Source organism: Cervus elaphus, chromosome 3, assembly GCF_910594005.1.
Source record: "Cervus elaphus chromosome 3, mCerEla1.1, whole genome shotgun sequence".
NCBI lineage: Eukaryota > Metazoa > Chordata > Mammalia > Artiodactyla > Cervidae > Cervus > Cervus elaphus.
The window spans coordinates 51,907,955-51,934,156 of NC_057817.1; the positions used below are offsets into that span (position 1 = coordinate 51,907,955).

General features: G+C 38.3%; 1 protein-coding gene across 2 annotated transcripts in view; it reads right to left on the minus strand.

Moving 5' to 3' along the window:
* Nucleotides 1–1,457: 1,457 nt before the first annotated feature.
* Nucleotides 1,458–26,202, minus strand: part of LOC122684422 — a 438,645-nt gene continuing 413,900 nt past the window's right edge. The window contains exon 6 of one of the 2 annotated variants that reach the window (XM_043888555.1): nucleotides 1,458–1,791. In XM_043888555.1, coding sequence (XP_043744490.1) covers nucleotide 1,791 — 1 coding nt within the window. In that variant the 3' untranslated portion in view covers nucleotides 1,458–1,790. Of the gene's footprint in view, nucleotides 1,792–22,759; nucleotides 23,400–26,202 lie in introns of those variants that run through there. The other variant, XM_043888521.1, reaches the window with a different exon arrangement.

The window sequence follows — 26,202 nt, forward strand, 5'->3', positions numbered from 1 at the left end:
GTATGTTTTGAATACCTCCAGTGCCATCTATTGGTTGCTAAATTTGTTGTTTCACTGTTAAGAGATATCCATTACTTTAAGGTAAGGAGGAAGACGCTTCACACATTCAAGATAAAAACACATCCAGTTGAATGTCTGAAGGGGTATAAGTATCACAGTGTACCTCTGAAATTTTATATACTATTTCAGATATATATTTGATATATAATAAACAACAGAAGTAAAAGTATTTTAAATATTATAGACTCCCAAGTATACAGTAAGATTATATTTAATATAACCATAAAATATTTTACCTAAGTCAAATATAAAATACAAAATACAAGTAATGACTCTTCCTTATATAATGACTAATTTTCAAAAAGTCTTGTAGCTTTTATAAAGGCAATGTTAATCTTTCTGTCATAAAGGAAGATATTTTGTGTCATAAAAATGGCTCAATTAATAGTATTTTCTCTTTGTTCAAGGATCAGAAATGAACAGAAAGACTGTGAAGTACATTCTTAGAGACATTTTTTCTAAAGCTCCCTTTTTACATGCATATAATAATTGTTGAATCAAATAATTTGAACATTCAAATTAAAGGACATGCAATTAATTAGTTTCAGGTAAAATTTGTTTTCTCATTCAATTTTGCAAGCACAGATAATTAAATAATGAAAGAGTTAAGTCTGGGAGAAAGTAAAGCCAGCCTTTTAAAATTTGGTTCTCTCTTCCTTTTCTCATAATGAGTACTCTCAAACCTTCATGATCTATAAATGTTCTCATGGTGAGGGGAAGGGGGAGAGGGAGAGGAAGAAAGAAAGAGAAGAGATGAGGAGAGAGAGAGAAAAATACTAGGAAGGTTGGTAGTCATGATTACCCACAAATAATATAATATTCTTATGGTATAGTGAATTATTAAAATTTCTACTTTTTTGATCTCCAATTCACATAAATGTGTATGTAGTTTCTAATATTATATTCTTATACAAAATTTCACTACCATGAACATTTTCACAGATTTTTACCTTATTAATGAATTGTCGGATACCTATTACAAAACTTTATGAGGCTGTAAGTGAAATACACATTTGAAGTCAGATATAAAAAAGAAATTTAATGTTTATTTTACTATGTAAGCTTTTTTGCCAGTTTTCTCAATATTTTTGTTGTATTTTTATGGTGACTCCAGTTTTACCAAACAAATAAAGTCCTCACAGCATCTGAAGGGCTAACTTCTGTAAATCCAAGTCTATTCTAAAATAGAGCCCCACTTCCCAGTATCTCTTCTATTCAACAGATTTCTATCACATATATAAGATAAAAGATAAAAGAGAATTTTGCATTGTCCGTACCACTGATTCCCTCGGCAGGTGAGCAAGGCAGGGCAAGACACAAACGTGACTGTAACAGGCATATAGGTACTTGACTCCTGTCTATAATTTAGAAATGTGGCGACCAATTCCCGTTTTTTCCCCTTGAAGGAAATTTCTTATGTGACCAGAGGTCTTTTTGATCTTACAGTCTACTCAATTTTCAAATAACATATGAATAAAATTGTGCTACTTTGTGCTTGAAAATAAACAGAACCCATAAAAATCAAAGTCCAAAACAAGCACACAAAAGCAAAGTACTTTTCTCTCCTAAAATAACTCTTGTCTTTTCTGTAATGACTTCATCAGTCATGGTTACAGGGGCCCTCCACGGCAGTTCTTCTTCAGAGACTTGGTTTACTGTCTGGAAAGATCACCGCATCCTTGAAGATGAATCTCCAGATGTAAGATGATTCAGCATTGTTCAGGAACCTGTCTGCATTCGGTCCATTAAAAATTAATACAGCTCAGAATGTAATGGAAGTTCTCATCAATGGATTGCTATTTAAGTGCTATTTGTATACACATCCTGACAAAAACTAAGTACATATGCTGAGATCAATTTACCAATAGATAAGAAAACTAAGGGAGGAGGGTGTGGCAACCCACTCCAGTATTCTTGCCTGGAGAATCCCATGGACAGAGGAGCCTGGCTGGTTGCAGTCCATAGAGTCTCAAAGGGTCAGACGTGACGGAAGCGACTTAGCACGCACACACGCAAGAAAACTAAGAGAGATTAGAAGAAAGAATCTAGCTGAAGTAATGTTTTGTACTAATAAGAAAGATACAAGCACAAACGTGCATTTCAAAGTTTGTGTCATAGAGCTATTCAGTATTTTACATCAACATCTCTACATTTTCTAACAAAATAGGAAACCTATTGAAGATCCAACTCTGAATCTCCTGCAGGGAACCAAATCTCTGCAGCCACACAAACTGTCTCCTTTATCAATCTATAATGATTAAGACTCTAAGCTTTGGAACCAGACGGCTTGGTTTTGAATTGCTCCTCCGACACTTATTTCCTGTATAAATTTGGGCAAATTACATAAGTCTTCTGAGTGTCAGTTTCTTTATGTATAAAATAAAAACAATACCTCTTCGAACTGTGAAAAAAATCACAGATGACGGTACCTTTGAAGTGCTTCTCATAGGACTTCCCTGGTTGTCCAGTGGTTAAGAATCTGCCCGCCAACGTAGGGGACACGGGTTCAATCCTAGGCCTGGGAACTAAGGTCCTACATGTTGTGGGGCATCTTAGCCCATGCTAAGATGCTTAGCCCAGAAGCCTACCCCTGTTCTCTGCAACAAGAGAAACCACTGCAGTGAGAAGCCCACACACCATAACGAAGATCCAGCATAGCCAATAAATAAACAGATACATAAACATTTTTTTAATGAAAAACTTAAAGTGTTCATTATAGAGCCTGGTACACAGAGTGTATATTTAACAAATTTTAGCCAATGCTATATAAGATTCAAACTATTTGGTTAAAAAAAGAAACTGATTTTTTTCCTTTTCTTTTTCCATGATATTTCTTAAGAAGAAAAAAAAAAGTGGGACACAACAAAACGATTGGATCCCAACCTGCCTAAAGCTTTCGATTCAGCTTTGTGATGCTCAATTGAGAAAGACACAAACTCATTTGTGTGTTGGCTCCTGGTCATGGCATTTTGAGTAGATCAGTAATGAAAAGTCCAATGTGTGTTGGCTCCTGGTCATGGCATTTTGAGTAGATCAGTAATGAAAAGTCCAATGAAAATGGCATTGGACTTCCAACTACCGCCCCGCATAGTCAGGATAAAAGTGTTTGCTGAATGCACAGGTGTCCCGTGTTACAGGGAGCCCTGGTGTCTTCATCGTGACCCTTTAACTCACAAGACAGGAGGGGCTCCCTCTCTAGAGGACCCTCTGTCAACACACATATTTCAAGATCAACCCTGCCAGTGACAGTCAGATTCCGTGGACCAAGAATTTAACTTTATTTTTTAAAGCCTTGAATAGCAAAAATGAAAATGTTCAAACTGAAAGAGATCGAGAGAAGAAGAGAACAGGTGGATGGAAATTCAGAGAGAGAGTATGAAATTTCAGAGTCAGGCCGTAAGAAAGTGAGAGAGAAAAATTAAATGATCATAGCCACAGGAGTGTCAGCTCACAAGAGGAGAAGAAAGGAAAGAAGAAAAAGAGGAGGAGGGGGGATGAGAGATGGAGTGAAGGAGCTGAGAAGAAGCTTATACTAAAACATGAAGTCATGATGAAGTCATGTAGAGACAACACTTTTTTTTTCTGCCTGGCAACACTCTTCCAACTACAGCTTACCTTCGCTTTTGTTTCTGGCAGACTTTGAAGTATTATAACTTGTGTATTCTTTACAGTACCTGTATGAGGAAGGTAGATACTATCATGATTACCATTTTTATAGATGGGATCACAGGTGCAGAAGTAATAAGCAGCTGGATGAAACACACACTGGTGTTTCTCTTTCCCTCACAGGTAATAAGTAATCACGTTTGATCACCCTCAAAAGTTTTATCCTATTGAAGGACCCGATGCTCACACCAACGAATACTCACTATAACTACCGCTACCAGTGTCTTTGTCCCTGGCGTGAGCTGCAGCTGCCCCCCTCCCAGCCCCCACCTCCGCGGGAGATCTGATACTAGCAGGTAGGTCTGGCCCAGTCTCTGGTGAGTTCAATGATTTCTTCCGTGGTCCTGGTGTGCATAAGACCCTGTGTGTGCCTTCCAGGAGAGGAGTTTCCCCCAGTCCTGTGGCTTTCCCGCTGGCCTTCAAAGCCAGATTCTTTGGATCTCCTCCTCCTGTTGCCAGGCCCCCAGGCTGGGGAGCCTGATGTGGGGCTTAGAACTTGGACTCCTGAGCGATAACTCCTGTGGCATAACTATTAATATTTCCAGTTTGTGGGCCGCCTACACAGCATGTATGAGATTTGATTTTATTGTGATTTAGCCCTTCTTGCCATCTCCTCGTGGCTTCTTTCTGTCTTTGGATGTGGAGTGTCTTTTTTGGTAGGTTTTAGCCTTTTTTGGCCGATGGTTGTTCAGCAGTTAGTTGTGATTTTCGTGTTTCCATAAGAAAAGGTCAGCTCACATCCTTCTATTCTGCCATTTTCCTAAAAAGATTTTTAAAATGCTGTATTTCTAAGGAATATTTGAAAACTTAATCTTTTTCTTATTTTAAGCCAACCTCATTTTCTCCTCATCCTTCCAGTAGCCACTATGTATTACCAAATTAAGCATTCCTTATACCTACCATTAGCAGTAAATGTTCAACTGAAAAACATTGCCAAAAAATGTTTCAAATTTGAAAACTATTTTGGAACATAACATTTGAGAAGAATATTTTCAATGCTTTTTTATTATGTAGCATCTCAATAGTATCTAGAATGTGAAATGAGTTTTGCAGTTTTTAAAAATTTCCACAATAATGCTGTGAAGAAAGTAGGTGGTATCGATTGGGTGATTGCAGTCAGTGACCAACTGAATATTTTAAACCACATTTTATGTATAATAACTTCAAATTGGTTATTATTAAAAGATAAATTACAGTGTATGTGCTAAGCTCTCAACTAAGAGAGTATGGCCAACTTGAGATTATATTGTTATGACTGGTATGTAAATGTTTGGGATAAACAATCTCACCATAGGAAAATAGGATAAGCTGGAATCTTAAACTTTAGCACAGCACAAATTTCTTTGAGTGTAGCTTTAGGTCTGTGATATTGAAATACGCTTATAAAGTTCATTTGTAAAGTATATATTATATATATTTGACCTGGTAAAACTATGACTAGTTAACAGTGAAAGGGGAAGAAGAGCAAGAAGGAAGAAGAAAAGGAGAGAAAAGGAAAAGACTCACTTTTATGTTACAGAGCATTTTTAAGATATTGCCACATAACAATCCTATTAAATGGATATTATTATTATTTTATAGATATGGAAACTGAGGCCCAATTTTTAAGTGAGTTACCTCATATCTTACATGTGTAATTGGAATCACATGAAATTGGTATTGTAGCACAAATATTATTTTCAATATCTCTTAAGATACTGTGCATCTCTTAAGAGATACAATATCTCTTAAGATACTCTTAAGACACTTAAGATACTTAAGTGTCTGTGCATGTGCGTATTTGCTAAATCAATTCACATCAATGAATAATCATTTTGCCATATGCTCCCAAGTAAAATCAAAATAATGTCTACTTCCAAGAGCTCATGCTTTATAACTATTTTATCAATTTAGAAAGTTTAACTAGAAACCTTTTCTCTTGGGCTGTATTTGAATGATCTATGATAATATCCTTAGCAAAAAGACGCATCATTATTGTGATTAATCTCATCTGGTGACAGTACCATTGCAAAACTAAATCATCATGCTAGAAAGAAACAAAATCAGTAACTCCTTTTAGGAGATACGGTGATGCCAAGTATTGCAAAATTCACATTAAATTACCTCCATATGGCGTTAAACACAGTTCATTGCCTGCTGGAGACTTCAGTCCAAAAAAGTCAGTGATTTTTTCATTTCTATTGCATGCATGTGTTTAGACCTGTCATCAACTTGAGATAAAACTGATATTTCAGGGGAAACAATTGCTATTAATGCTGTTTTTGGAATCATTCTTTGCCTATGATTTTCAGGTGTGCAAGTCTTGTCCTATTTGGAAGACATATTTTTTCAGTAAACATAGTCTTATAATATTCTCCATAACTCCTGATCCTAGATGAGATAGTGTTGCCAAGTTTTGAGTTTCCTGTTTCCATTCCTAATCTATTACATACCGGTAAACTTGGTTTTATAGCATCATTTAATTCACTCTGATTTAAAACTGAAGTTGGAGTTACATGAAACATTTAATGCTTCTGTTTCAAGAGGACCAAAAACTATCTTGTTTCAAATAAACAAATTTAGTGTCCCCATCTTTATCTGTTCTGCCCCATGGGTATTATTCCTTCCTCTCCATAACATGATCCCCACATCTTTGTTATCTACATAACGTGAAGTACAGTTGTATGTATGCCCGCCATCCTCACTGGAAGTAAGCTCGTTGATACTGGGAACTTGTCTCCTGTATCAGACATCTCACAACCTGGCCAGACATTTCTACTCAGTAAATAACATCAAATGAACAGTAATATTTATAATGGTTCATGGCTAAAGTGTATATGCTTACTTTGCTATGCACTTGACTTATATTACCTTAGTTAATTCTTGTAGAAAGTCATGAAATAAATACTATCATTATCCTCATTTCAGAAATGAGGAAACGGGGGCTTCCCTGGTGGCTCAGTGGTAAAGAATCCACCCGGCAAGGCAGGAGACATGGATTCGACCCCTGATCTGGGATGAGGCCTTGGGACCCTGAGCCTGTGTGTGTAACTACTGAGCCTGCGCTCTAGAGCCTGGGAAACTCAGCCTTTGAAGCTCACACACCCTGGAGCCTGTGCTCTGTAACAAGCAAAGCCACTGCAATGAGAAACCCATACACTGCAACTAGAGAGTAGCCCCTACACACCGCAACTAGAGAAAACCCATGCAGCCATGAAGACCTACCGCAGTCAGAAATAACTCAATAAATACATAGAAATGAGGAAACGGAAACAGCCAAGAAACATCGAGTCACACAATCTTTTACAGCATCGTTATACTGGTGAAGTAGGAACTCAATCCGAAGCATCCTGACCCCAGAGTCAATGCCTTCAAGCACTGTTCCACAATCCTGTTTTGCTTAACAGGTCTTTGGCATTATACAGAGTGAAGTAAGCCAGAAAGATAAAGACCAATGCAGTATACTAACACATATATATGGAATTTAGAAAGATGGTAACAATAACCCTATATGCAAAACAGAAAAAGAGACACAGATGTACAGAACAGACTTTTGGACTCTGTGGGAGAAGGCGAGGGTGGGATGTTTCGAGAGAACAGCATTGACACATGTATATTATCTAGGGTGAAACAGATCATCAGCCCAGGCTGGATATAAAGAATTGATGATTCTTAATTGCCAAGACTGTTTCATGACTTTTATCCATTACATCTGATACAGAATTACATTGCCATTTAATATGTTATACCTCTCATGGGTAATGGTTAATTTTATGTGTCATTTTGACTGGACCAAGGGATGCCCATATAACTGATAAGCAATTATTTCTGAGTGTGTCTGTGAAGGCGATTCAAGAAGAGATTAGCATTGTATTCTGCTGTGGTTAGTCACTCAGTCGTGTCCGACTCTGCAATCCTATGGACTGTAGCCCGCCAGGCTCCTCTGTCCATGGAATTCTCCAGGCAAGAATACTAGAGAGGGTTGCCATGCCCTCCTCCAGGGGATTTTCCCAACGCAGGGACTGAACCCAGGTCTCCTGCATTCCAGGCGGATTCTTTACCATCTGAGCCACCAGGGAAGCCCTGTATTAGTGGACTAAATAAAGAAGATCCACCCTCACTAATGTGGGCAGGCATCCTCAAAACTGTTAAGGGCTTGAATAGAACCAAGAGGCAAAGAAATGGTGAATCTTCCCTCTCTCTTTGACTTGGCACCACCTTCTCCAGCTCTTCGGCTTCAGAGTTCCTGGTTCTCAAACTTTTATATTCAGTGATTTGCACTAGCAGCCCCATGATTCTCAGGACTGCAGCCTCGGACTGGGAATTACATTTTCAGTTCTCCCAGCTCTTGGGCCTTTGGACTCAGACTGAATTATATCACAGGCTGTCCTAGCTCGCCAGCTTGCCTATGGCATTTTGTGGGACTTCTTGGACTCCATAAACTGCGTAAGTCCATTCCCATCATAAATCTTCTGTGCATGTGTGTGTGCTAAGTTGTTTCAGTTGTGCCCAACTCTTTGCAGCCCTCTGGACTGAGCCTGTTAGGCTCCTCTGTCCCTGGGATTTCCCAGACAGGAAGGGAGTGGGTTAGCATGCCCCCCTCCCCGCCCCCGCAGGGGATCTTCAAGACCCAGGGATCGAACCCACATCTCTCATGTCTCCGAAATTGGCAGGCAGGTTCTTTATCACTGGGAAGCCCAAATCTTCTCATACATATCTATGTATGGTTCCATTGGTTCCATTTCTCTATTGGTTCCATTTCTCTGGAGAACTCTGAATAATATATCATGGCTTCTGTGTTTGTTTCCACTTCAGTCAATAAGAGCCCTTCATTATTCTGTTTTAGAGATGAGTTGACTGATTAAGATATTCCAAAACTGCAGATAATCTAAAATGCTTTTATATCTGACACACTGGGGTTTTTTTGTTGTTGTTCAGAATTGATTTTCTGAAAACATTTTTTAGACTTTGTTTTATGTGTATAGAGACTGGACCTTTCTTACCAATGAATCCTCAGCAACTAGCCCAGTACTTAAACTGTAAGTGCTCAGAAAATTTTAAGTTTCATGACTATTACTTTTGATATTATATTGTTTTTCTCTAACAATAAGGCAAAATGAGTAGTTTGGAAGATACACTGAGATCATAAAAGATTTGTAACAAATAAAAAGAGTCAAGTTGGACTAGTGAGTGATCACCAAAAGAGATGAAACAATAGTTCTTTTTTCCAGATTTGAGATGGTCAAGTAGTTTATGCTGGATCATAAATAGAGACTATAAAATTAGAAGTAGAAGACACAATGAACTCTGCCTTGTAGAGGGTAAATATGGTCTTAGGAGAAGGTGAAATCTTATTATCCAAAACCCTATTTAGCCCGAAGCTTTGAGAAGTACCTTGCTAATTAACTCAGCTCTTCAAAATATGTGTCAATAAATGCTTATCAGATCAACATGTACTAACACCCAAATAGAATGAGAAGTATTTTGGAAATGGCACTGTGCTTTCTTAGATCTGGAGGCCCCTTCCCATATGGACAGCTGGCTATAAAGCACCCACTGATCCAAGGGGTAGTTGTCACATTGGAACCAGGGGGGGAACAGGCATTAAATTCATCCTGAGATATAAAACTCAATGTTTTGGAAGACTGCCTGGTCTAATTTTTACCAACTCCAGAATAGTTTTAAAAATAACAGGAAACTCTCTAGGTTGCAAAAGAAAGAGTAAAAATAAGAGAATTTTGGAGTTAAACAATGTCAGTGGTCTCTGAGATGACTTAGGCTTAGCTCCCTAATTCAAAGTAACGGTCACAGAAACCTCAGAGGAATTAGAGATCAGAGAGTGGAGATCACATGCACATTTCTGAACCAATTACCAGTTTAGCATCTGGTCAGAAGTAAGAGTTTAGCAGATGGAAAGAGGGAAGTACATCTTAATATGAGGAAAACAGTGTACACAAAAGCAGGGAGATCTCTTTACTATCACCCATTAGGTACCATATCCTCATGAATCACTTCGTGATAATCAATCAAGATTTTCCCTCTCACCGTTAGGTACCATATCCTCATGAATTGCTACATGATAAAAAAATCAAGACTTGCCTCCTCAGATAACAGACAAGAGCAAGTTTTGCCATAATACCAGAGTATAGTTTCCTCATTCTTATACCCTTTTCAGAATCTTCCTAAAACTGCATATCAATTGTCAAATTAGTTGAAACAAGGTTTGATCAGGCTAATAGATGGAATATCAATTCAAAACACAGTCTCATTAATTTCATTGCCATGGAATTAAACCAGCTTGATCCTACTTTCATCTCTGAAGGACAATATTTGATCAGTTTCACTGGAAAATTTTGTATAGTTGGAAAATTTGTTCCAATTTGCAAAAAAAAAAGTGCTAATATTTATTCTTGTGATAAAGATGGAAGAAAACATCCCAGTTGAAATATATAAAAATGAATTTCCAAGGAACTTTCAGGAAGATTAAAAATAAAGTTAATTTTGGAACAAATGGAAAAAATTAGCAGAAATGTTTTCTCAGTAAATCAAGTCACACACAGATTTAAAAAAGAAGATATGCTACAGGGTAAATTTACACAGTGTGAAAATGTCATTTTATATTGCATGGAAATCCTTTCTTTTCACATGAAGTTGTTCCCTAAATGCTCAAATATCCTACAGCCAGCTGGCCTTTTAAAGAGGACCCATTATTTTCTTGTTGAAGAGGCAGGTTGTTCTCTTGATGAGTACATATTTTGAGGCCATTTTGCTGACACTCTATTTGATGGACTGTCCACTGTCTTCTAAGGAAAAATAAAAAAAACTAGGGACTGGATTTAGTTTAAAAAATACTAAGACATCCTTATTTCAAATGACAGTCGAGTAATGGAAAATGATAAATTGAAACCTGTTAGCAACAGTTCTATTTTCATTTAGTATCACTATGGCCTTCTACAATCTGTTTAAATTTCACATTTATTTACCAGAAAAATGGAAAAGTCTAGTATCATGAGCAAGGTTCAAGGCATATAGCTTTCCTTCCTACATGCTACATAATCTTGGACATATTCCTCCATAACCTCATCTATAAAATGGGAATAATAGAGGTACCAACTTCATAAAGTTGTTTGAAGACTAAATGAAGTGATTGAGCATTTAACAGAAACTTGGCATATCCTGACTTCTCATGCAAAGAAATAGATAAAAATAGAATGAGAAAGACTAAAGATCTCTTCAAGAAAAGTAGAAACACCAAGGGAACATTTCATGCAAAGATGAGCACAATAAAGGACAGAAATGGTATGGGCCTAACAGAAGCAGAAGATATTAAGAAGAGGTGGCAAGAATACACAGAGTAACTATGCAAAAAGATCTTCATGACCCAGATAACCACAACGGTGTGATCCCTCACCTAGAGCCAGACATACTGGAATGTGAAATCAAGTGGGCCTTAGGAAGCATCACCACGAACAAAGCTAGTGGAGGTGATGGAATTCCAGTTGAGCTAGTTCAAATCCTGAAAGATGATGCCTTGAAAGTGCTGCACTCAATATGCCAGCAAATCTGAAAAACGCAGCAGTGGCCACAGGACTGGAAAAGGTCAGTTTTCATTCCAATCCCAAAGAAAGGCAATGCCAAAGAATGCTCAAACTACTGCGCAATTGCACTCATCTCACATACTATCAAAGTAATGCTCAAAATTCTCCAAGCCAGGCTTCAACACTATGTGAACTGTGAACTTCCAGATGTTCAAGCTGGATTTAGAAAACCCAGAGGAACTGCATATTAAACTGCCAACATGTGCTGGATCATAAAAAATCAAGAGAGTTCCAGAAAAACATCTACTTCTGCTTTACTCACTATGCCAAAGCCTTTGACTATGTGGATCACAAAAAACTGGAAAATTCTTCGAGATGCGAATACCAGACCACCTGATCTGCCTCCTGAGAAATCTGTATGCAGATCAAGAAGCAACAGTTAGAATTGGACATGGAACAGACTGGTTCCAAACTGGGAAAGGAGTACATTAAGACCGTATATTGTCACCCTGCTTATTTAACTGGCACATCTTGCTCACTTCATAGTTATTTCACACCATCAGTTCAGTTCAGTCGCTTGGTCGTGTCTGACTCTTTGCAACCCCATGAACCGCAGCACGCCAGGCCTCCCTGTCCATCACCAGCTCCCAGAGTCCATCCAAACCCATGTCCATTGAGTCGGTGATACCATCCAACCATCTCATCCTCTGTCATCCCCTTCTCCTCCTGCCCTCAATCTTTCCCAGCATCAGGGTCTTTTCTAAGGAGTCAGCTCTTTGCATCATGTGGCCAAAGTATTGGAGTTTCAGCTTCAGCATCAGTCCTTCCAATGAACACCCAGGACTGATCTCCTTTACGATGGACTGGTTGGATCTCCTTGCAGTCCAAGGGACTCTCAAGAGTCTTCTCCAACACCACAGTTCAAAAGCATCAATTTTTGGACACTCAGCTTTCTTTTCAGTCCAGCTCTCACATCCATACATGACCACTAGAAAAACCATAGCCTTGACTAGACAGATCTTTGCTGGCAAAGTAATGTCTCTGCTTTTTAATATGCTGTCTAGGTTGGTCATAACTTTCCTTCCAAGGAGTAAGCGTCTTTTAATTTCATGGCTGCAGTCAACATCCACAGTGATTTTGGAGCCCAGAAAAATTGTCAGCCACTGTTTCCACTGTTTCCCCATTTATTTGCCATGAAGTGATGGGACCAGATGCCATGATCGCAGTTTTCTGAATGTTGAGCTTTAAGCCAACTTTTTCACTCTCCTCTTTCACTTTAATCAAGAGGCTCTTTAGTTCCTCTTCACTTTCTGCCATAAGGGTGGTGTCATCTGCATATCTGAGGTTATTGCTATTTCTCCCGGCAGTCTTGATTCCAGCTTGTGCTTCATCCAGCCCAGCGTTTCTCATGATGTACTCTGCATATAAGTTAAATAAGCAGGGTGACAATATACAGCCTTGACGTACTCCTTTTCCTATTTGGAACCAGTCTGTTGTTTCATGTCCAGTTCTAACTGTTGCTTCCTGACCTGCATACAGGTTTCTCAAGAGGCTGGTCAGGTGGTCTGGTATTCCCATCTCCTGAAGAATTTTCCACAGTTTATTGTGATCCACACAGTCAAAGGCTTTGGCATAACCAATGAAGCAAAAATAGATGTTTTTCTGGAACTCTTGCTTTTTCAATGATCCAGCGGATGTTGGCAATTTGATCTCTGGTTCCTCTGCCTTTTCTAAAACCAGCTTGAACATCTGGAAGTTCACAGTTCACATATTGCTGAAGCCTGGCTTGGAGAATTTTGAGCATTACTTTACTAGTGTGTGAGATGAGTGCAATTGTGCGGTAGTTTGAGCGTTCTTTGGCATTGCCTTTCTTTGGGATTGGAATGAAAACTGACCTTTTTCAGTTCTGTGGCCACTACTGAGTTTTCCAAATTTGCTGGCATATTGAATGCAGCAGTTTCACAGCATCATCTTTCAGGATTTGAAATAGCTCAACTGGAATTCCATCACCTCCAGTAGCTTTGTTCATAGTGGTGCTTCCTAAGGCCCACTTGACTTCACATTCCAGGATGTCTGGCTCTAGGTGATTTCATACTGTACTACAATAATATTGTACTTTTCTTTATGAATAACTTACTCTCAAAATTGTAAGATATTTGGAAAACATTTGACTTTGAACTATATATTTTTTGTTTTTTCAAATTTATGTGTTGTAAAGAAAATTGCATTATTTCAAAAATTGTTTCCTATACATTTATTGTAAAAGATAAATATTGATCTTAAACATGCTAATAAGTTTGCTAAGTGAATAGGACACAATGATAACAAGAAAGAACAAAATGGGTTGGAAATGAGTATTATTGAACCCAAATTGAAAGAAGGATTTATTAGGCATTTTATGTTTAGGCCGTGTCAGTCATAAAATATTTTAAAGAGATAAAGTGTGTCAAAGCCCATGTGAGAAAGTTGAATGATGGAGAACAAAGGAAATGTTTAGCTACTAATTCGAGAATGGAGATGAGCTCAAGACAGTAGCTAGAAGTCCAGGAAATGAAATGTTGTTTGACTTTGAAGAATCAAGTTTTGAACTAAAAGTACTACAAGTATGGGGACAATATTCCTAAGAACCCAAAAACAACAGCAAAAAATACTTCAAATTTTCATGTTTCTGACAATGTCTTTGAAAGAAATAAAAGTTTAGGTGCTACTAAACCTAGAAGTAAACCTGAAACTTGAAGACAAAAGAGCAAACTTGCAAATTAGTAAAATCAGAGAATAACTCTTTAGATGACTCATTCATGTATAGATGAATGCATATATTTTATTTACTATGGTCTTATGAATGAAATGGGCTTCTCTGGTGCCTCAGGTGGTAAAGTATCTGCCTGCAATGCGGGACACCTGGGTTCAATCTTTGGGTCAGGAAGATCCCATCTAGAAGGGAATGGCTACCCACCCAGTATTCTCGTCTGGAGAATTCCACGGACAGAGGAGTCTGATGGGGTACAGTCCATGGGGTTGCAAAGAGTCAGACATGACTGTGTGGCTAACAGTTTCACTAAGAATAAAATGCAAGTTTTAGAATTGAAAAGAAACATATAATTTAATTCAACATATAATGCTTGAGTCCTATTCTAAAAGAGGCACGTTAAATAAGGTCAAGCTGAAACATATTGAAATTGGTGACTTAAAAATGTGCAGATTCTCTGAAAATAAACAAAACTTCCTGTCTTGTCCAGTAGGTGGCAGTCTGAAAACCAGAATCTTCCAGGGATCTCAGTAGCGCCAGTTTCTACTTAACAAACTCTTTGTCAAGAGAGTCTTCCTATTCAATGATGTTAAAGATTCCCATAATATACTTTCCTCTTTTGTTTCTCTATATTTCAGCACCGTAAAATTCAGGTAAGATTGTGGTGAGAGATGATAATCTTTCATACCTTCCCCTATTCACAGGCCACTTAGTGGCCATTCATTAAAGAAACATTGTATTGGTCATTTTCCAATTGTGAGACAGTTCATTTGGTGCTGGGATAGAAAGATGGACTAACAAAGTTATAACACCCAAGGAATTGGAAGGAAATTTTCGTCTAACTCAATATCCAATGTTTGAATGATGTTTTAAAAGAGATTTTAAGAAATCTCCACACTGTTTTCCATAGCGGCTGTACTAGTTTGCATTCCCACCAACAGTGTAAGAGGGTTCCCTTTTCTCCACACCCTCTCCAGCATTTATTGCTTGTAGACTTTTGGATAGCAGCCATCCTGACTGGCGTGTAATGGTACCTCATTGTGGTTTTGATTTGCATTTCTCTAATAATGAGTGATGTTGAGCATCTTTTCGTGTGTTTGTTAGCCATCTGTATGTCTTCTTTGGAGAAATGTCTGTTTAGTTCTTTGGCCCATTTTTTGATTGGGTCATTTATTTTTCTGGAATTGAGCTGCAGGAGTTGCTTGTATATTTTTGAGATTAATCCTTTGTCTGTTTCTTCATTTGCTATTATTTTCTCCCAATCTGAGGGCTGTCTTTTCACCTTACTTATAGTTTCCTTTGTAGTGCAAAAGCTTTTAAGTTTCATTAGGTCCCATTTGTTTAGTTTTGCTTTTATTTCCAATATTCTGGGAGGTGGGTCATAGAGGATCTTGCTGTGATTTATGTCGGAGAGTGTTTTGCCTATGTTCTCCTCTAGGAGTTTTATAGTTTCTGGTCTTACATTTAGATCTTTAATCCATTTTGAGTTTATTTTTGTGTATGGTGTTAGAAAGTGTTCTAGTTTCATTCTTTTACAAGTGGTTGACCAGTTTTCCCAGCACCACTTGTTAAAGAGGTTGTCTTTTTTCCATTGTATATCCTTGCCTCCTTTGTCAAAGATAAGGTGTCCATAGGTTCGTGGATTTATCTCTGGGCTTTCTATTCTGTTCCATTGATCTATATTTCTGTCTTTGTGCCAGTACCATACTGTCTTGATGACTGTGGCTTTGTAGTAAAGTCTGAAGTCAGGCAGGTTGATTCCTCCAGTTCCATTCTTCTTTCTCAAGATTACTTTGGCTATTCGAGGTTTTTTGTATTTCCATACAAATTGTGAAATTCTTTGGTCTAGTTCTGTGAAAAATACCGTTGGTAGCTTGATAGGGATTGCATTGAATCTATAGACTGTTTTGGGTAGAATAGCCATTTTGACAATATTGATTCTTCCAATCCATGAACACAGTATGTTTCTCCATCTGTTTGTGTCCTCTTTGATTTCTTTCATCAGTGTTTTATAGTTTTCTATGTATAGGTCTTTTGTTTCTTTAGGTAGATATACTCCTAAGTATTTTATTCTTTTTGTTGCAATGGTGAATGGTATTGTTTCCTTAATTTCTCTTTCTGTTTTTTCATTGTTAGTATATAGGAATGCAAGGGATTTCTGTGTGTTAATTTTATATCCTGCAACTTTACTATATTCATTGATTAGCTCTAGTAATTTTCTGGAAATAGAACTGCCATATGACCCAGCAATCCCACTTCTGGGCATACACACTGAGGAAACCAGATCTGAAAGAGACACGTGCACCCCAGTGTTCATCGCAGCACTGTTTATAATAGCCAGGACATGGAAGCAACCTAGATGCCCATCAGCAGATGAATGGATAAGGAAGCTGTGGTACATATACACCATGGAATATTACTCAGCCATTAAAAAGAATTCATTTGAACCAGTCCTAATGAGATGGATGAAGCTGGAGCCCATTATACAGAGTGAAGTAAGCCAGAAAGATAAAGAACATTACAGCATACTAATACATATATATGGAATTTAGAAAGGTGATAACGATAACCCTATATGCAAAACAGAAAAAGAGAAACAGAAATACAGAACAGACTTTTGAACTCTGTGGGAGAATGTGAGGGTGGGATATTTCAAAAGAACAGCATGTATACTATCTATGGTGAAACAGATCACCAACCCAGGTGGGATGCATGAGACAAGTGCTCCGGCCTGGTGCACTGGGAAGACCCAGAGGAATCGGGTGGAGAGGGAGGTGGGAGGGGGGATCGGGATTGGGAATACATGTAAATCCATGGCTGATTCATATCAATGTATGACAAAACCCACTGGGAAAAAAAAATAATAATAATAAAAAAAAAATTAAAAAAAAAAAAAGAAACTAAAAAAATAAATAAATAAAATAAGCAAAAAAAAAAAATTAAAAAATAAAATAAAATAAAAGAGATTTTAAATAAAAGCAAGCTACCAGAAATATTTTGTTGGGGGGAAAATGAGTCAATGATTTTAATAACTGTAAAAAGTCATATAATTGAAATATGAACAAAGGATTATGCTAGGACAAAACAAGGGAAGAATCTAAATCAGCCTCAGAGGGTAGGGGAAGGTTTTCCACAAGAGATAATGCTAAATCACTTCAGTCATGTCCAGTTCTTTGTGACCCCATAGACTGAAGTCCACCAGGCTCCTCTGTCCATGGGATTTTCCAGGCAAGAATACTGGAGTGGGTTGCCATTGTCTACTCCAGGGGATCTTCCCCATCCGGGGATTGAACCTGTGTCTCTTATGTCTCTTTCAATGGCAGGTGGGGTCTTTACTGGGGAGGTGGGTTTTTTACCTGGGAAGTCCACAAGAGATAATATTTGAGTTAAATCTGGGTTGCTGAACATTGAGTTCTGGAATGAATTGGTTGAAGGAAAAGAGAAAAATCTTCTAAGAAGCAGGTAAAGTAATTGCAAAGACACAGCACCAGTGAGAACTTGATGCTGCCTGTTACAGTCTTACAGAGATCCACTCGGCTAGGAGCTCTCCACCAGGGGACAGGAGAGAGGTCTGGACTTTGGGAGGGATTAAAGCTTAAGTTCTGGGAAAGCCCGGGCTATCATAGAGTGATAAGGAGTTCAGCAAGTGCTGAGGATGAAGCCATAGTAAACACTAGTTTTTAAGAGGTATAATCCTGACCAAGCCAAAAAAGAGAGGAACATTTGAGAAGCTGGAAGAATTATAAGACAAATATGTTTCTATAGGCAAGGGAGAAAAAAAAGCTTCAAGAAGGAAATGGTAGCTAAAGGAGATAAGATCTGCAGAACAGTCACAAGAGAAAGCAAAACCATGTCTGTTTTGTTTTAAAAACCACAAAAATGATTTGACTAGATAGTGGAAATCCAAACCATATTATAGTTGGTTGATAAAAATCTAAAGTGAAGAAGCAAGCATGAATTATTCTTTTTTTATTAATATTTATTTGGCTGCCCTGAGTCTTAGTTGAAGCATGCAAACCCTTAGTGGCTGCATATGGACTCTTAGTTGTGGCATATGGGAGCTAGATCCCTGACCAGGAATGAAACCTGGGCCCCCTGCACTGGAAGCATGGAGTATTAGCCGCTGGACCACCAGGGAAGTGTCAGCAGCTCAGTCATGTCTGGCTCTGCAACCCCATGAACTGTAGCCCCCAAGGCTCCTCTGTTAATGGAATTCTCTAGGCGAGAATACTGGAGTGGGTTGCCCTTTCCTCCTCCAGGAGATCTTGCTGACCCAGGGACAGATCTTGCGTCTCCAGCATTGGCAGGTCAATTCTTTACCCTCTGAGTCACCAAGGAAGTCCTGAATTATTCCTGTAAGAAGTGACAAAGATTCTCTCTAAACTCTTGCATGGCTTCCAGAAGTTTAGAGTCTTATCCCTAAAATGACACTATCTCTTTCAAAATGCCTGCCTGCCTGGGAAAGCTCAAAGTTCCCAAATGAATGTTCTATTTGTTACAATCACCCCCTGAAGATAGGGGCCCTGTCCCCCAGTCTCTGTGGGAGGGTGTAAGTCTAACTTTGATAAGTGTTAGTGGAGGTTCTATCCAGCACAGTAAGACAATGAAAATAAATAAGTCTATAGTGATCAAAAAGGAAGAAACAAACTTTTTTAAAGATGTCTGAAAAAGTATACTTTTCTTTAAAAAAAATCCAAAACTATATGTTAATAAGGTAATTTGCAATGTTAGTAGATATAAGGCCAATATAAAAACTCAAATGTATTTTAGGTACTAGACACAAATCATTTGAAAATTCAACTTAAAAACAATATTTATAAGACATCAAAATATCAAATGTCCAGGAATGACTTTAACAAAAGGTGTGTATGACCTCAACTAGGAGACTACATGTTATTGCTAAGGGAAACAAAAGAAGACCTAAATAAGTGGGGAAAGTATCATATTCATACATGAAGAGACTCAATGGCTTTAAAATCCCAGCTTTCTCCAGCTTGATATATATTCATTGCAATAGTGTGAGACTGAAATACAGATTCTAAAATTTATACAGAAATCAAAGGACCTAGAAGATCCAAGGAAATCTTGAAGAACAGCAATGTTGGAAGATTTCCATTACAAGATATCACAAATTATTAGAAAGCTAAAGAAGTAAAGGCAGGGTGGTATTGATTCAAAGATAAACAAAGGCACTAATAGGACAATAATAGAATTTCCAGAATCAGACCAAGTTTACATGTTCCCTCAATAAAAAACTGGGACAGGGAGGCAACTCAGGAGCATAAAGCTCATTTTTCCAATAAATGGTCTTTTGATACTTATTTATTGGGTCAATTAGATATCTACATTCAAAACTAAATCATGATTTCTACTTCATAATACATAATATACATATTAGAAGATACAAACTTAGATGAGAAGGGTAAAATAATACAGCTTCTAGATACATCTTTATGATCAGAAGTAGATGAAAATTGATTAAATGGGACATAAAAGCACTATCTATACAAGTTTTGTAAGCTGAACTTCATTTAAGATAAGAACCTTTTATTTCGAAAAAGACAAAATTAAAAACATAATAATGCAGGCTACATACTGAGAGAAGATATTCCCAATATGTATATCTGACTCAAACTTAATTTCAAATTACATTAAAAACTGTTACAAGAATCATACTGATAATACAACTTTTTTTAAATGAGCAAAAAACTTGAACAGGCTCTTCATTAAAAAGGATGCAGATAGCCAAAAAGTATATAAAAAGAAATTCAACATAAAAATTCATCAAGGAAATGGAAATTAAAACCACAATGAAATACCATCATATTTCACCTGAATGGGTAAAATGAATTGCAAAAACCAAGAGATGACAAGCATGTGGAATGGTAAAACAATTAGAAGTTCCATATAATGCTGGTAGGAGTCTAAAAATGTCAAAAACACTAAAAAATTATTTAGTCATATGCACCAAAGACACACACACACAATATATCTGTATCTATATGTCTGTATCTATACCTTTGACTGTTTGATTCTATTCTGAGTAGATCTACAAAAGAAATACGTGGATGTGTTCACCCGAAGACTGTATCAGAATGTTCATGACAACATTACTTGTAAGCGTCATGCTGAAACCTCATACTTAAAACAACAGTAGTCTTAATGAATAGTAGGCTAAATAAATAGATCACAAAGTACCCATTCAATGCAGTTATGTAAAGCAATGAGAAAGAATGGGCTACTCCTATACAACCTAAACATGACTGATTTACACAGATATAAGCTAAGCAAAAGAAGGCAGGTACAAGAGTATATATTATTATGCTGAAATTAAATTATGGAATTAAGGAGAAAGCAAAAACAACCTATGATGATAGAGATCAGAACAGCAGTTACCTTTGGGCTATTGTATATGCTGACTAGGGCAAGAGAAAGCCCTCTGGAGGGCTGGAAATGTTGATTACATAGATATTTATATGTGTATCTGTTATGTGTATACAGTATGCCTATATGTTTTATATATGTAATATGTTGAGAACATGGATATAAATATCAAATTATACACATGATCAAGTTGATGCTTTACTGCATTCCTACCCCCATAAAAAGACAAATGAAAAGAACGTAGAAGAGATGGGGAATAATTAGAACAAAGGTCCTGGATATGGCTGAAGGGATGGGGTTAAAACACAGCTGAAAGATTTTCTTTATAAAGGAGGAATTAATGCTACCACTTCCTCTGAGATTTGAGGGAAGGAGATAAGCATAAATATGAACACTAATTTAGGAACAATTTTGTTTTAAATGAAAAGGGAATGGAGACATAAGGAATTCAAACTATTGATCAGAGAAATCCCACGGCACAGCGTGTCAGTAGCACAGAGTCAGAATCCTCTGCTCTAGATTGGTCCTCGTTATCAAAGCACAGAGGTCATGCTATGCCACAGCCTTCCCGTCAGGTACTTCAAATTTCCATTTCATTTCATTTGTTCCTGACAACTGTTCCTCACTTCATTTCTACCTTCAACTTTATGTCTCTAAAATTCAAGACTAGCCTAGAAGATGATACCTCCATAGAACATCTCAAAAAACGGCTTCCCAGCATCAAAGCAACACCTCACCCTGTCGCTTTGGAATCTGGTGTTTATCCTGTGACTTGTTCTAGTGCATTTCCCTCCGTATTATCAAGGGCTTCCCTTGTGGCTCAGCTGGTAAAGAATCCTCCTGCAATGCGGGAGACCTGGGTTCGATCCTGGAGTTGGCAAGATTCCCTAGAGAAGGAAAAGACTACCCACTCCAGTATTCTGGCCTGAAGAATTCCATGAACTGTATAGTCCATGGGGTAGCAAAGTGTCGGAGATGACTGGGTGACTTTCACTTTCATTATCAAGATGAAGTTAGGTTATTATCAAGGTAAGGCTATATTATCAAACAGCCATTTACTGCATCCACGGCAAAAGAAAAGCATCAGTTTATTTCCTCTTCAAATGATGGGGCTTCCCAGGTGACTCAGATGGCAAAGCATTTGCCTGCAGTGCAGGAGGCCTGGGTTCGATCCCCAGGTCTCCTGCATCCGATCCCTATGTCAAATGATGGACATTAAGGAAGCCAAGAATTTCCAAAACAGTAATTGCTTTTCTCAGATTTAGACGATGGGATAGCAGGCCACACAACTAGGCATACTGCAAATCCACGTGAAGTGGCTCCATGAAAGGTCAGGAGCCATCTCTGAGAGGAACACCATTGAGGAACACTGCCTTAGCTTTTCAGAGGAGACAAACAGCCCCTTTTCCCAGAGAATGCTTTAGAGAAAGTATTCAAAGATAAATCAGCCTTAACTGCTCCTAGATGTTTTTGATCTCTAGTCCATGATGCTTTGCCAAAATCTAGGAACAGGAGATATAATTATTCACATCACCCAAATCTAGCCCAGATATGAAAATTTTCTTTCTTATATTTAGGAACACAGAGTTTAGGTTTGACTTACAGCTCCTCACCTAGGAGCAGGGTCATTCTCTGGATCTGAAGTAACAGAGGCAGATAGGAGAGAAACCTCTCTCCGCATCTAAGGGGTTTAGGGTCAACATTACATAATGACCTGTTTATACAGGTTGCAGGGGTATTCCTTCTATCTTAAAATTAGTCCAGTTTCTAGTCAGTAAGTTTGACTGCTTCTGGTGGTGATGATGATGCATTCCTTGATCACCCTCCCCACCCGAACAGCGCAGCAGAGGCTCCTGTTCCCTCTAACTTTTGCTGCTTTATTTGATCTTCTAGTTCCATCGGAAGCTATTAAGGCAGTCATTTCTGAAAGCCCTAGAGTAAGCAATGGGAAGTCTTCCTGCGAAACCACGATTCAGAGGCCTGGAGACAGTTGGGTGGTACCAAAAGCCTTCAAAAGCCTTGATCAGATTGAAGCAACAATGGCTGTCTGCCCTACCAGCTGCCAGGAAATGCATCTGTAGGAAATATTGTTACTGGAGAATAACTGAGTTTTACTCTTCTGTATAGAATTCAAAACTCAACCTCTCAAATTTCAGAAAAATAGAGCTTAACACTAAAACTGCCTCAGGATGCTTTCTGCTAGAAACTCCACAAGGCAGTAGAAGGCAAAAGGAGTAAGGCTCCAGATTATGCTCAAAGGGGATGACCTATAGGTTAAATAAAATAGCCAGGAGCAGTAACTGCACAAAGTCTGCAACAGCATCAGACAACAAAGAAGCCTATTGAAGGATGCCCTGGGCTTTTATTTTTACAATAGCTCCCTATGTCGATGTAGCTCTCTACAGATTATAGAACCCTTCAAACACATTATAACCACCACCTCACCTCCAGCCTCCAAAATCCTACAGCAGGAAAACCAAGGAGAAGAGTGAAAAGGGAACATAACTGTGGCTGCACGTGTCTTGTTTCTGGAAAGGCGTTTTGCTATTTCTGTCAGTCTCACATTGTTGCTAAAAGGGGAGGAGAGTTGCTCCAAGTTTCTTGAAAGGTCATAAGTTCTTGGTCATGATTACCTTGGTTCCTTGATTAGCTGTAAACACCTAACTCAAAGCTTCTTACCTTTATCACTGACGGCATCTGGATTGGCGTCATTCTCTGCTGTGAAGGGGTCCTGTGCGTTGTAGGGTATCTGGCAGCACCCCTGTTCTCCGCCAGTTGTTGTTGTTTAGTCACTGAGTCATATCTGACTCTTCCGCATCTCCACGGACTGCAGTCCTCCAGGCTCCTCTGTCCAGGGCATTTCCAGGCCAGAATACTGGAGTGGGTTGTCATACCCTTCTCTAGGGGGCTTTCCCAACCCAGGGAGCGAACCCACATCTCCTGCACTGCCGGCAGATTCTTTACCGCTGAGCCACCTGGGAAGACTGCTCTCTACCAGTAGCTGCTTTGATTCAAGTGAACTCCTATACAAAATAATTCAGGTTATGTATGAAAAACGTGAAAGAACCGTTACTCAACAAATCTGCTTACCACATATTAAACAATAATTTTGACTCTTTGGGGCATCAACTCAACAGATAAGTTGTAACATTTGTTGCTGCAGTGATTCCCTTTGTTAAATTTTGGAGAATATATTGTAACATTTACTTTAGTATTTCTCTGTATTTTGGAGTTCATCCTGATATAAGATCTTTCTAAAAGGTCAAATTTGGGTCTCTCATTCTTTCTACCCTCTCCTTCCTGTAACTGACTCAGAAGACATCACATCTGGCTCTAGTTACATTATACAGAACTCTTGCTAAATCTTTTGATTCACTTGTTTTCTCTTCCTTTTTGTGAAAACAGAACCTGCATTTGCATAATACCTTACAAACTAATGATAAAAGACAGGTGTTCTTTCCTCAAATCAATATTTTTCAAGAGATAACCTTAAGAAATTTAAATAATCTCAACTGGAAAAAGAAACTCAAAGATAAGTGAGAGTAAAAATTTCCAGAATTTTTAAAAAATTGTTTTAATTAAAAAGAAAATTTTGGCCATGCCACATGACATGCAGGTTCTTAGTTCCCCTACTGGTGATCAAATCCCCACCTCCTACCACTGCAGGGAGAAATCTGAATTAAAATATTTCAGAATTTAAAAAGGAATCAAAGAGAATTAGGTGTACATAAATGTTAATTAAGCTAATTTGAAATAGGGAGAGCTATTTTCAATTTTAGGGCACTATCTGAACTTGGAAGAAAAATAAGATGTCAACTTGACCCTAACAGGAATTTGGTGAAATAAATGAAATCATCTGGATCTCATAAGGTTCCAACAATTCAGGAATAAGCAGAGATTCCAAACTGGGAGAAACTGAAATTCAGTCAAGAATTAGGCTAATTGAGAATGAAATGGGAAACTGAAAATTGTTTTCGATGTTCCTATCTGATAAAACCTAAGAGGCATGCGAGTCAAATGACCTCTGAAAGTAACTTTCTTGAATAAAGCAGATGTCTGATATATTAAAGAGTAGAATTCATCTTTCAGCTTGAAACCACATATCTTATCCATTTACAGGGGATTTATAGTCCTGTTGCCCTGGTTTTCAGGCGCACTTGAGGAAAACACCCTATGAAGTGTCCAGATTGTTGTCTGCAAATTTTATCTTCCTTTAACTGCAAAGTCCTTCTTGTCTTTAAGCCAATTTATATTCATCAGAGATTTAAACTCTGCAGACAATCATTTCATTGCTGTTCAGTCCGTGCCAAGTTTGGGACTTTCTAGAAGCATGAAAGAAAGGAAAGCAGCTGACCAGGATTCTGGTTTGAAAAATCATATACCCTAAGCAGAAAATGATTTTGCCTTAATCATTTAGAACTTCCCTGGCGGCTCAGACAGTAAAGCGTCTGCCTATAATGCGGGAGACCCAGGTTCAATCCCTGAGTCAGGAAGATCTCCTGGAGAAGGGAATGGCAACCCCCTCCAGTATTCTTGCCTGGAAAATCCCATAGACGGAGGAGCCTGGTAGGCTACAGTCCATGGGGTCGAAAAGAGTCGGACAGGACTCAGCGACTTCACTTCACTTCAAGCAGAAAATGATTTTGCCTTAATAATGAGGGCCTAATAACTCTGTTGCAAAAGAGAAACCAAAAAAACCTGTAGGAGCCAGGTTGGGTTAATGTACTATTTTATTTTTCTATTTATTTACAAGATAACTATAACAATTAGCCTGTATCCACCATTGTTGTGGACACTTTACCAGTGTCAACTTATTTCTGTTTTGAAACAAGCCTATAATGTTCATACTGTTATAGTCACCATCTTCCGGGTATAAAGTTACTGACCCAGGACCCTCTGTTGACTAAACGTGAAGACAGTTTTCAGATCCAGACATTCTGGCTCCCTCTGTGTCCTTAAATACTATACCCTGCTGTCTGAATCATAAATAAACCCTTAACTGAAGCAGCTTCAAATGTGGTACCAGGAGCCAGGGGATGAGGACATCTGAAATGCTCAGACAGCATGAGGGATCAAAACCTAGGAAATCAATTTTACTGTGAGAGCTAAGAGTGTGTAACCAGAATCTAAAAGGAGAGGAGAAGGACAAGACTCAGTCAGGACTGGAAAATGAAACAGCAGTGAAGTAATGGGAGCCCAGTGGAATGACCAAGAGAGGATTTGCAAAGTCTGTATGCTGTGTAAAGAATCCTGGTCACTGTGTCATGGGTGAATTGGGCTAATTTAAAGTAACAAGGCAGGTCTTGAGGACCATCTCCCCCTGTGAATTTATTACATTCTCTTTCCTCACTCTTCTAAGGCACATTGAGGTCATAGGACAAGAGGAAAAACAGATGGAATGGACCCACTTAACTCATTTCCACTAACATTTAAAAAATTACTATTCTTTACATACTCTTCTCATTAGTAATTGCTTCCTTTTTAATTTTTTCTAGGAGAGTGCATTTAATAAAGGTAACTCTTGGCTCTGAGATACCAATATGTTCAGGATCAAAGTGAAATTGTTAGTCACTCAGTCATGTCGGACTCTTTGCAACCCCACAGACTGTAGCCCGCAAGGCTCCTCTGTCCATGGGATTTCCCAGGTAAGAATACTGGAGTGGGTATCCATTCCCTTCTCCTGGGGATCTTCCCGACACAGGGACCAAACCTCGGTCTCCTGCTTTGTGGGCAGATTCTTTACCATCTGATCCAAGTGAAAAACAAATCCAGATCCAGGTAACATGTTATTCTAAACACAAACAAGGTCTAGGAAAGTGGGTCTGA